Source organism: Mesoplodon bidens (assembly GCF_964165515.1).
Source record: "Mesoplodon bidens genome assembly, chromosome: X".
In the NCBI taxonomy this organism is placed as follows: domain Eukaryota; kingdom Metazoa; phylum Chordata; class Mammalia; order Artiodactyla; family Ziphiidae; genus Mesoplodon; species Mesoplodon bidens.
In genome coordinates, this window is record NC_138163.1 from 2,320,594 (window position 1) to 2,333,495 (window position 12,902).

Consider the following 12,902-nt stretch of genomic DNA (forward strand, 5'->3'; position numbering starts at 1 on the left):
CTTTGGGGGGAGGTGGCATTAGGACTGACTTTGAAGGATGAGAAGGATGTTGCAGGCAGAAATTTGAGGGAGGAAGTGTGTGTAAGCTGAATTCCCTCTGGGGCAGCTGCAAGTGGGTTATGAGTCCTATGTGGCCGCAGCATGCCCAGAGCATATGAGGGTTGGCGGGGGGCGGGGGGGGGGGAGGGATCCAGCCCTGCCGAGAGTTACAGGCATTCAGCATGTAAAGAGCACTGTGATGACTAATGGCCGCTAGAGGTACTGGCGACAGGAAGGGGACCAGCAATAATGTCTGCCTCGGGGGTGTGGACAGTCAAATGGGGTTTGAAACAGACAGTAAACAGGGAAACAAATATACAAAAAGATGAGAGAGTGATGAATGCCCTAAAGAAAATCAAACAGGGTGATCAAACGGAACGTGACAGAGCAAATGGGAGCTGTTTTCAATGTGGATCTCAGCAAGGGCCCCTTCAGAGCCCCGAAGACAAGGAGCCAACCACAGCAAGGTCCAAAGGAAGAGGGATCAAGGCAGAGGAAAAGCAAGGGGCAAGGCACCAAAACAGGAAGAAGCTGGGCATGAGTGTGCAAGGAATTAAAAGGAGACTGGAGGGCCTGGGGTAGAGAGAAGCGGGGGGAGAGAGGAGTCAGCAAGGCCACAACACACGGGAGCTGGAGACCATGTCTTGAGTTTGGATTTTATTATACGAATAATAGAAAACCACTGGGAGGTTTTAAGCAGAGGAGTGATGTGATAGGATTTTCATTTTTTAAAAACCTCCATGGCTGGGTGGAGAGGGTTTCAGGGAGGCAAGGTGGGAACAAGGACACCAGTCTGGAGATGACTGCAGCCCTCCAGGAGAGAGCTGGTGGCAGCCTGGACCAGGGTGAGGCCAGTGGGGGCGGGAGAAGTGCATGGATCCTGATTTTACTCTGAAAGTTAAGTAGAGAGTGTTTCCTGGATGGTTGGATATGGTGGATGAAGCAAAGAGGGGAGTCCAGGATAACTCCAAGAGTTTGGCCTGAGCAACTGGAAAGGTATATGTGCCATGGATGACATGGGGAGGATGCGAGGGAGCCGGTTTGGGAGAAAAGTAATTAAGAGGTGTTTTATGACGGTGTTCATTTTGAAACGCCATGGTGGTGTCAGGTAGGCATTTGGATATTTCACCATCATCCGTGCTCTACCTTCATGGGCCATTGGAATAGTTATTTACATAATTCTTTTCTTTAAATCAACCTTAAATCGGCTCTCATTTTTCTTTAGCTCCATGCTAAGGAATAATATCCATAACATCAAGTGTTTTGTGGGTTAGTAGCATTTTTTCTGAATACAGATTAAAATAATAACCACCAGGTCCCCTTGCAGTTCAACCCTGACATTTCCTCCATACCCAGCCAAGTCTGGGCATCTAGCATACACAGACTTGAACTGAGCCATTTGGCTTTGACACGCAGGAATATCTGAGGGCATTTGAAGGGATCACAGCAGGGCATTCGGGAGAGAGACGTGGTCCCACAGCTCACTGAGGCTCTGTAAGTAGCCACCGAGCTGCCTCCATGGCCCTTCTCAGCCCTCTGCTTGGGGATGGGGGGTTCACAGAGCAGAGCCCACCACCCTTTCCTTAGGTCCAAGCGCCCTCTGGTGGCCGGGTTCCCTGTCTGTGTGCACTGGGGGCTTCCCAGCTCCCGTTTCTGGAAGAGGGGGACCCTCTGCCTTGGCCTCTCCCTGGAGAAAGGGGCAAGATGTCAGACTAGCTTTACGCTCCAGACTGAGGGACAGATAGATGGTGCTGAGTCTGGGACTCAGGCTGGGCCAAGGTGGGGCCGGCAGTCTGCAAGCCAGGCAGGGGCCACCGAGGGTCGGACCGAAAGGGGAGGGAAAGTGGTGGGCGGTAGAAAGGGCTCTTGTTTCCTATAGAAGTTCACCAATGCAGAGAAATGCAACTTGATGACCATATACAAATAGGGCAACTTACCTTCGGTGGGTATTTTCAGAGGAAAAGAAAAAATATTCCAATTTAATCATTTTAAAATTAAGAGCAGGGAACATCAGACTGTGCTGAATAAATATGACCCATAATGGAAAATGTACTTTTTATATTCCAGCCAGTTATGGGAGAGAAGCGGGGTTGGCGGCCAGCGACAAGAGGGAGAGAGTCAACTGAGGAGGTGGCTGGACAGGCTGACGGAGGGCGCAGAGATAAGCACTGTCCGCCTAGGCTGACACCCACGTGCTCACTCAGGCGTCCACGCTGCATCCACACAGGGGTTAACATTGGTGCACGCACACACGCATTCACACACTCACACGCCCCAAGCTGCACGGATAGTCCTGCTGTTACTCCTTCATCCTCTTCTCAATGAACAAACTGTGTCTAGATGAGAAGAGACCAATTGCCAAACAGACACTGGCAGTCCAGTGTGCAAGGGAGTCTCACATAGAAGGCTGTGGTGGGGCTGAGAGAAGGAGGAACTGAGTCTTAGAGGAAGAAAAGGCAGAAAAGAGTGATCCATGCAGAGGGAACAGCATGAGGAAAATCCTAGAAGCCTAAGAGAACACAGGCATTTGAGGCACCACAAAAACTTAGCGGTGACTGAACTCGAGGATGTCTGGGGAAAGGGAAGCCAAGGAGAGAGTGGGAGCTGAGAACCCTGAAGTCTGCGTCTCAAACCAGTGGGCTCCCCATGTGACCCAGATGTGTCACCTGCTTTGGCCTTGGGAAAACCATATCCAAGACACAATGTTCACCTGATTGACGTGGACTAGAAGTCATGTACCCGTTGGTGCTAGACTGAGGTGAACCAGGCTCCAGGGAGAAATGCTGCAGATTTCTTGCTGAAACCAAGGCAACATTCTTCAATGCAGTCATCCCCCTGCCTCTGGGCCCAGTGCCATCCTAGGGCTACAGAACTAACATCTACTTGCGGTTCTAGCACATGGTGGAAACTGTCGTCCTTAGCGCAGCCTTAGCCGTGAGAGTCTGGGCAAGCAGCTGGCTGCTCTCCAAGGCTTCTACCTCCTAGTGGCTTAGCCTTTCTGGAAGTGAAGGGGCTTAAAGCCTTTTCTTCCAGTCCCATACCAAAAGCGAGAGCATACACAGAACACTGGCCTATCACGAATGCTGCCTCCCTACCTCTGCCACTCTCAGGGACCAGGGCCTAGGCACGGGTAATGTTCCAGATCTCTCCAAGTAAGTCTTCCCCTGACTAAGATTTATTACTACAAGCTAGGGAAGAGGCCAAGAAATTACATTAAATTTAAAAAGAAGTCTGGCTAGAAGAATGAATCCCAATAAAAATGAATGGTGACACCAAAATTCGGGCAACAAAAGAAAGAAAGAAATAAACTGGACTACAACAAAATTAGAGTGTTCTGTGCATCAAAGGACACGATCAGCAGACTGAAAATGCTACCTATGGAATGGGGAAAATTTACAAATAATATGTCTGCTTTGGGTTAATTTCCAGAATATATAAATAACTCCTACAACTCAACAACTACAAAAAACAAATAATCCAACTGAAAATTGAGCAAAGAACTAAATAGGCATTCCTCTAAAGAAGACAAACAAACGGCCAACAAGCATACAAAGAGATGCTCAACATCAATAATCATCATGGAAATGAACCTCAAAACTGCAAAGATACACCACCTCACACCCATTAAGATGACTACTGTCAAAAAAAAAAAGCAGAAAGCAACAAGTGTTGGTGAGGGTGTGAAGAAATGGACCCCTTGCACACTGTTAGTGGGAATGTAAAATGGTGTAGTCACTGTGGAAAACAGTATGGCGTTTCCTCAAAAAGTCAAATATAGAATTGCTATATGCTGCAGCAATTCCACTTCTAGGTATATACTCAAAAAAAGTGACAGCAGGAACTTGAACAGACATCTGTACACTCATGTGCATAGCAGCATTATTCATAGTAGCCAAATGATGGAAACAACCCAAGTGTCCATTGTCAGATGAGTGGATGAACAAAATGTGGTCTATCCATACAATGGAATATTATTCAGTCTTTAAAATGAAGAAAATTCTGACACCTTTTACAACACGATGAACTTTGAGGACATTATGCTAAGTGCAATCAGCCAGTCACAAAAGGACCAATACTGTATGATTCCACTTATATAACATATCTAGAACAGTCAAATTCATAGAGACAAAAGGTAGGATGGTGATTGCCAGGGCTGGAGGGAGGGAGACTGAGGAGTTGTTAATTAATGGGGACAGAATTTCAGTTTCACAGTTTGAAGAGTTCTGCAGATTGGCTGCACAACAGTGTAAATGTACTTAGCACTACCAAACCGTTCATTTAATTTTTTTTTTTTTTTTTTTTTGCGGTACGCGGGCCTCTCACTGCTGTGGCCTCTCCCGTTGCGGAGCACAGGCTCTGGACGCGCAGGCCCAGCGGCCATGGCTCACGGGCCCAGCTGCTCTGCGGCATGTGGGATCCTCCTGGACCGGGGCACAAACCCGCGTCCCCTGCATCGGCAGGCAGACTCTCAACCACTGCGCCACCAGGGAAGCCCTAAAAATTTTAAGAGAGTAAATTTTATGTGTACTGAACCACAATTAGTAGAGAGATAGAGAGAGAGAGAACTGGTATGCACAAAGGCATCTGAGTCTGCACCTAGATCTTCCTGCCCACTAATTAGCACTTGTCCTTGGGGTTCCTGATCATCTGGTGGTACCCACTCAAGTATCTGAGCCTTCAGGAGATCCTCACCAAATCCTCAGACATAGCCGGTGTTTCTGTAAAGACATGGCTTCTGGCAAATGGAAACATAGGTGTTTTGGTGTGTTCACTTATTGTCCCAGTGAATAAACATTCTCCAAATTCCTCCTCTGTGCCAGGCATGTCTCCAAGGCTACAGACAGAGCAGTGAAGGAGACTGCCTTGGCCCTGCCCTCAAAGAGCCCACAGTCTGGAAACTGGATCCATCAAAATGGACCACCCAGTGTGGTAAAGAGCCAGGACAGAGACACGCGAGCAGCCTAGAGAGGGGGTGATTGACTGCCTAGTGTGGGAGCCGGTTCAGTCAAGGGAGCCTTCTCCAACAAGTTGTTACCTGAGCTGAGTCCAGAAGGACCAGTAGGGCTTAGGCAGGCAACAGAAGACAGCAGAGGGGATTCCAGGCGGAGTGAGTCCCGGGTAAGGGGAAAAGAGAAATATGGGGAAAAGAGAGGGGTTGAGGTAGGAAGGGAGAGAATGTTAGCAGCGTGGAGCAATAACCACATATAGTTCAAAGGAATTTATTAACTTGTAAGTGTCTCTACTGCAGATGTTAACTTGAAGAGTCATTCACCCACCACTAGCCACAGGGCCTCTTCAAAAATGCTCTGCATAGAGAGGTGATGACCAGAGCTCCTGCCCACCACCTTCTCCAGCACTGCCTGATGGCCCACTGCTAGTTCCTCACTCCCTGCTCTGGAATGGACTCGAGACCAGGAGCATCATCATCCCCCTGGTCTAGAGAAGACCTCAGGGGTCGCAGTCCTGGTTGGCAGACAGGCAGACAGATCAACAGAGCAGGACTTGGAGTGAGCACCTCCTACCTCCCCCCTTCATATTTTTGTCTGCCTTGAAAGACAGACACTGAGACCAGTGCTAAGTGTCTGCCGCCAGTGCTTGAACTACATACTCATGCAGGGAAATGGAGATATTCAGAACACATATTAGAAAAGAACCAAGTGAACTGTATATAAAATAGATAACCAACAATAACCTGCTGTACAGCACAAGGAACTCTACTCAGTACTCTGTAATGGCCTATATGGGAAAAGAATCTAAAAAAGAGGGGATATATGTATATGTATATGTATAACTGATACCTGAAACTAACACAACATTGTAAATCAACTATATTCCAATAAAAATTTAAAAAGAAATTTTTTTAAAAAGAAAAGAACAAAGTGGGTGGTGACTAGGTACAAAGGAGCCCAGAGAGATGCTGCTCTCCTCTTCCTTCCTGAAACTTGGACAGGCTGAAGCTTCTGGAAGCCGAGCCAAACGTGGTCTGCACTCTGCACAAGATGGGCTGTTAGTTGGACTTGGAGAAGGGCTTCTGGATGATTGAGTCAAAAACCTGCTGACAGAGAGGCTTCTGGGAGAAATCAAGGGGACATGGGGATAATGCATATATATGTGGGGACCTACACAACTCTTCTAGCCTCCGGGGTCAAGGCCAAGACTGGAGAGGCAGTTGGGCCCAAGCCATTATGGCTTCTCAGCAGCAGCTGGCTTGGGGCTATTCATTCCATCTGACAGGTAGTCGTCCTCATTATTCTGCTTCATCTTGGTTTCCAAAACCATGATGCGCTGCTTGAGCTTCTGCTGGGCCCCTGTGTACTCAGCCAGCAGGCAGGCAAAGCGAGTGTACAAGGTCTCCATGTTGGTTTCCAGCTGTTCTAGCTTCTCCTGCACATCCACCTCGATGCTGGCTGCCTCCTCATTCTCATCCAACAATCCCTCCTTCATCAGGATCTCCCGGCCTCTCTCCTCCAAGACCCTCTTGGCATCAGGGTACTCCGTCACAGCTTCCATAAGATCATCCTTGGACAAGCAGAAGAGATCAGAGTAGCCAAGGCTTCGGATACTGGCTGTGCGTCGATTGCCCATTTTGCTGCCTTTAATGTTAAGGATACTGATCTCTCCAAAGCAACTCCCAGCCAAGAGTAGGGCATACTGAGTGACACCATCATCAGCCACCACTGCCAATTTTCCTTCCTTGATCATGTACATCTCCTTCCCAATATCCCCCTTGCGGCAAATGTAATCCCCAGGACTGAAGACCTGAGGACGGAGCTTTAATACCAGCTCCACCAGCAGGCCAGCCTCACAATCCTGAAAGATGTGCACTTTCTTGAGTGTGGACAGGTGGACACTGATGGCTATCTCAGCCCTCAGCTTAGATGGCAGTTTCTTGAGAACTTCCCGCTCATCCACACTCTTCTTATTGGTCCAGAGGTAGTCAAGCCACCTAATGACCTTGGCTTCCATCTCCTTGCTGACCTTTCGGAACTGCATATAGTGTTTGACAGCATCGGTCTTGGCCTGGAACTCAGCCCGGGTGGCGTTCATGTTGGAGATCATGGAGCCCACATTTCCCACGATGGTGGCAAAGATGAGGACACCGATCAGGAAATCAAAGATGACAAATAGATACTCCTCCTCTTTTACAGGGGGTGGTGTCTCCCCAATGGTGGTGAGGGTCAGTGTAGACCAGTAAAGGCAATAGATGTATTCCCTAGACAGGTAGCCATACTCAGGGTCAGTGATGTTGGGGTAAACCCAGGTGTCGACCCCAAAACCAATGGACTTGGAGATGGCGTAGTAGATGCAGGCATTCCAGTGGATGATGACCAAGATGTAGAGGACCAGGTTGCTGATGCGGAAGATTGTTGGGGTAGCTGGTGCGTGTCTCAGTGCGGTCAAAGAACTCAAACATGCGGGCAAAGTGTAGCAGGCGGTTGAAGCGCAGCTCAGGGCTGTGGAGGCCCACAGCAAAATAGATCAGGTCTGTAGGGATGATGGAAGCCACATCCAGCTTGAACTGCAGGGTGTGGATGTAGTTGTCCCGCAACTTCTTGGTATCTTTGACCAGCAGCCCCTGCTCCAGGAAACCTGGTGGAGACACAGCCAACGTATCACTTCTGCCTTCAGGCCTGTCCCTCCTGGTAGACTAATGTTCAGCAAGGAACAAAGTGATCACTCAGCTCTCTTTCCCAAGGAGGGGTATAGGAAACTCAGAGCATGGCTGGCCGTAAGTACCCTAAGAGATCACCCCCAAATCACCACCAACCTGTGTCCCAGACAAACATTTGAGGCTAACACCATGCCAAGATAGCTTCCTGAGAATTTGGATCCAAGTCTTTGGTCTTATGGGCCATGGCCTTCCTGCACATCCCAGTTATCCACTTACCTGTGCGCAATCGGATGAAGAGGTCTGCGATGTAGACCACATCTGAGAAGTAGTCCAGCACCAGCCACACTACGTAGTAATCTTTCTGTAGGTCACTGAAGCAGGCTCTGCAGGAAGACAGGGCTGGGCTTCACCAAAAGCTAGCCAAGGCCCCCTGAAGTCCCCAAACTGATTGCCCACTGTGAGCAGGGCTTGGGATGGCCACCAGAGGCACTGATGAATCACAGTCAGTCCGCTGCCCAGAAGACACATACTCACATATTCTCTGACTACTTGGTTACACTTAGAATAAAACCCAGCCCCCTCCCCTGGCACACAAAGCCTGTCTGGTGCTTCACCTGAAGCCCTCCAGCCACACTAAGCCATCCTGAAACAGGGGCTTGGCACCTTGTTGTTCCCTCCTCCCAGAATGTTCCCTCCACCAAACTCAAGCATCTAAATAGCCGACTTCCTCTTGTCACTGAGGTCTCAGCCAAGGTACCACCTCCTCAGAGAGGTCCACCCTGAGTGCCTTTTCTCTGGTAGCTCCCTGCCTCTGGTCCTTGGACTCATCTCAGGCATTGGTTTGTTCATGTTCACTGTCAGTGTCCCCCACTAGCCTGAGAGCTCCAGGAGCGCAGACACCACGTGTGTCTTTTTCACCACATTGTCCCCAGCCCTGAGCACTAAGCCTAGCACCCAGTAGGTGCTCAGTCAAATCCTTGCTGAATGAATGACTGAGGTAGGGGATGGGGGGGGGCAACACTGTCAGGAAAAGCTACATGTGGAGGATGACTTCGGAACTGAGACTGCAAGAAGAATCTCCATAGGTTGAAAATGGGGAAAGGGAATTTTCTCTTGAGGAAACATCATGTTCTGATCCAAGAGTAGTGAGTGCTGGGGCTGGGGTATGTCCAGAAGGTGGAACTAGAGAGAAGGGCCAGGTCCAGAGGGCCTTGAGGGCCACGCTGAGCTCTTGAACTTCATCCTGTGGACAATGAGGGACCATTGAAAGGTTTGTGAGGAAGGCCTGACATCATGAAATCCCAGTTTCTATCAACCATGCTAGTTTCAAATGTGGAAGATGCATTAGAGGGGCAAGAGTGTCTGTAAGGAATGGCTGCAGGGCTGTTGTACTTGCCCCAGGGAGAGAGGGGGCCGGCCTCACCTAGGACAGTATCGGTGTGGATGAGGAAGTAGGAAGAGATTACAGACACCAGGAAAAGGATAGACATGAAGCTTTTGGCAGCATGTTAAATCGGGGTGGGGTTGAAGGAGCTGGGGGTTAATAGGGAAGAGGGGGGGGGGGCACTGGCAAGCAGGGAATCCAGAAAGAGGGCTGGGTTGAGGTGAGCTCTGTGTCCACAGCTGGGACTGGGTTGCTTTGGCCACACCCTCCCAGACCACCCCCTGCTCACCTGGCCACCAGTAGGCACCAATTGTAGAGGACAGGCATGGCAATGACAAATAGCCAGCGGTAGTACCAGTCCCCAGCTGGATCCAAGACAAATAGTTCACATTTCTTCCTGAGGAGACAGAGGCCAGGCTTGGGAACTAGCTCCCCAGTGTGGCCCCAGCCCAGCTTCCAGTAGACAGGGGACCCTGAAAAAGCAACACCTAAGGGTATATGTGGGGTGAGGGACGGGTTGTCTTAGGGCCTCATTTTTCAGGAAGCCACAACCTGGCACTGTGCATCTGAGTAGAGCCTGGTGGGCGAAGAGACCCCACATGGGCCCACTGGCTCTTCTGTCCTCTGGAGGTCTCTTGCCCAGGGGGCCCATGAGGGGTAGTGCTTTCACTGAGGCGGGCTTCAGGCCCTGGGGAGGGACGTCCACAGCATGGTAATGAGGGCTCAGGGCCGGTTCCCACATCCCTCCAGGGAAGAGAGGGGAACTCCAAGCAAGCGAGCATCACGTGCTTCCTGTCCCCGCCCCCGCCCCCACTCCCTGTTTAGTCCCCGGCCTCCAGCTCCCAAATCACTTTCCCAGATGCTGTGTCCTGCCTTGGCAAGAGCTCTTTTCCCCTACTGGCCAGACATCCACAGTCGCCTACTCATTCCTCAAAGAACAGACCCTCCAGCTCCGCCTTCTCTGGCCTCCCCGCTTGTTCTGTCTTGCTCAGTTGTTCCTGGGCCTTCTCCCGCCAGGCAGCCCCCAGCATGGCCTCTTCAAACACCCACCCCTGTGCTCACATGGGCACCGGTACTGGCATCCCCTCCACAGCATTCCCTATATGCACCCTCCTCTGTATTTACTGACCGCTAGAACCCAGGCTGGGCTGGCGCACCATTGGCTGAGCCCTCTCCCTGCCCACGTTCAGATGAGCAGCAAGAGGACAGCCGGCAAGAGGCAGCTAAGGTGAGAAAAGCCAGCAGGGGCTCCTGTGGCAGGTGGGCCACTGGCTGTTAGAGAGGACATAGGCCCTGGTCAGCCCCTGGCTGTGGTATGAGAAACCCCGCCACACCCTCCGACTGCATGCTTGGTAGCCCTTCCAGTCCCACAGGCCGGACAGCTATACTTGGTGCCCTTGCCCTCGCTGTCCTTGTCGCCTTTGCCATCTCCTTGCTGTGTCGTCACGGTCTGGAGCTCAGGCCCACAGAAACGCTCAAGGAGCGAGTCAGGTCTGGGCTCCTCCTTGCGGAAATTCTTGTTGGCCCACTCTCTGATGACCCCCACCAGGCAGGCAATCCTAGAGAGGTGAGAAGAGAACTGCACTGTGGAGAGAGGACCTGCGCCGAGGACAGGGGGAAGGGGCTCGGGTGTGACTCCCAGCACAGCAGCCTGAGGGGTAAGGGGCTAGTCTGGGAAGACTTCCTGTAGGAGGTGCCATCTCTGTCGATTGTGAAGAACAAACAGGGGGTCTCTGGGGCAAGATGGAGATGATGCTAAGGCAGGACAGGTCAGGAGGAAGGTTGGCTCAAGCTTCCGGATTTCCCCATGGGGCCTACAACTCTGGGCTGGAGACCTGGGAGCCCTCTACCTATACCCTTCCACTGGGAAGCATCTCTCCTCCCAACACTGCCACAGGCAAGTCTGAAGAGGAACCTGCACTGCCACTCCGAGCCTGCTCACAGGAGCCTCCTCCCGAGAAAAAGTTGAGCTAGGACAGCATTGACAGTGCTTCCCAGAGGTCTTGATAGAGAGGCCCCTTGGGATGGAGAGGGCCCCATGATCTGACAGGCCCCATGGGACGGAGGGGTTGCAGCAGGGCAGTGGTGAAACCCACCTGCGGAAGGCACCCCTCCTCTGCAGGGGGGCATCCATCTCTGCCAGCCTCTGTAGTTCTGAGGAGATGTCATCGTTGGCCGCAGACTGTGGCCTGCAGAGGAAGGAGCAGGGGTGACCAAGGGTTTGTTTGTTTGTTTGTTTTTTGTCTCCTATTAGCACTCTCCCCTCCCGGGAGATGCCTAGAAATCCCGTCGTCCTTTTAGAGGCTGTCCTTGAGCCAAAGATTATTTACTCTGTGACAATGAGGCACAGTTGGGAGAAAGTCGCAGCCTCAAGACCACCTCTGTAATGATCCAGCCTCAGCAGACTCACCTGTTGCTGGCCCTGTGGTCATCTTCGCCATTGACCTTGATGGCAGGAGGTGCACGATGGTTGTGGTTATTGGCTGGGGAGCTCTTCACTCCATTGGCTTTTTCTGTCATCTTCCATGTACAACCAGGACCCTCACCTGCCAGGGAGAGGCCCAAGAGGAAGGTCACAGAACACCCTGGCACCCATATAAGGCAGGAGGGCCTCAGGTGAGCACTGAGAACAGAGCCGGGGCCCACTTGGCAAACCCCAGCTCCCCTGGGTATCGCTGTGGCAGTGCAGGGCAAGGGCATCTGCATCGCCAACGTGGCAGGCTCCAAGCACCCAGGAGATGATGGTGCTCTTCCCACCCCCATAGGTAATTTCAAAGGCAAACAGTGCTGAACTGCATGATGTGTTTCTTTTCCTTTTACCTCAGTGAACTTTTTGACATATGAACTAACAAAGCTAAAACAAAACAAAACAAGAAACTGTTTAAGCCATCTTCTGTTGTCTGGCACAGGCTTAAGCTGCTGGGCACCTCCAAACTAGCCACTGCCCCCAAATTCCTGCCCTGTGGGAGGAGATGTATCTCCTTGGCCCAAAGAAGCTGCCACCTGCCCCCACCCCCAGCTCTCTGGTTCTCCTCAGGTGGGAGTCCTACCTCTCACTGACTTTTTCACCAGGGGCAGTGACTCTGGGGATCCTTCTTTTCTGCTCTGATCACATTCTCTCCGGCACCTCCAAGCTGAGGAACAAACGGTAGCCCGGTGGATGGGGCAAGGAGTGAGGAGGAGAGAAGGGAGGGCTCCCGTGGGCTCTATAGGCAGTGGTCCAAATCAGGACTCTCTCCTTTGGGCTATGGGGAGCCTTGTCAGGGCTGAGCAGGAGCATGACAAGGACAGCATTATATTCGAGAAAGATCCTTCTGACTGCTAGGTGGAGACTGGATTAGAGGGGGAGCAAGAGTGGAGAAGTCTGGAGAAGACGGTGCCAATGAAGCCCGAGACAAGGGGGAGGGGATTGGGTGTGTGGAGTGAGGGAGAACAAGTGGGTGAGGCCACGCAGGAAGAATCCTGGAGAACCCCAACATTTAAGAATTGAGTAGAGGAGGAGTCATCCACAAAATGGACTGAGAAAAAGCATCCTGAGGGGAAAAATCCAGAAGAGAGACAGGAGATGGTGATCCACCATGTGTTTTGCATGGGGTCAGGGAGGATATGATGGCGCTTCCCTGCTGAGGCATGCCCCACCAGATTTGGTCAGAAATGATGAGCACGCCCCGCGGATTACCTACTGCTGGAGCTCATCGTCCCAACCCCCTCCCCAAGCTTGCTCCAGCTTCTGAAGCCATCACCATGGCGATGGCAGGCACCTCAGGCTCTGCAGTGAGTGGTAATAACAAGCAGCCTCAGAGCCACTCGCCTGTTTCTCTCTGTGGGACTGTGGCACCAGGATGCTAATGAGGGAACCTGAGGGAG

General features: G+C 51.4%; 1 protein-coding gene across 1 annotated transcript; it reads right to left on the reverse strand.

Moving 5' to 3' along the window:
* Positions 1 to 6,222: 6,222 nt before the first annotated feature.
* CNGA2 (cyclic nucleotide gated channel subunit alpha 2) lies at positions 6,223 to 11,555 on the reverse strand (the record flags this gene model as incomplete). Its single annotated transcript, XM_081222010.1, is given in 7 exon segments — positions 6,223 to 7,404; positions 7,406 to 7,629; positions 7,928 to 8,034; positions 9,325 to 9,432; positions 10,424 to 10,594; positions 11,132 to 11,224; positions 11,446 to 11,555. Coding segments are annotated over 7 exon segments (1,995 nt in total).
* Positions 11,556 to 12,902: the final 1,347 nt, after the last annotated feature.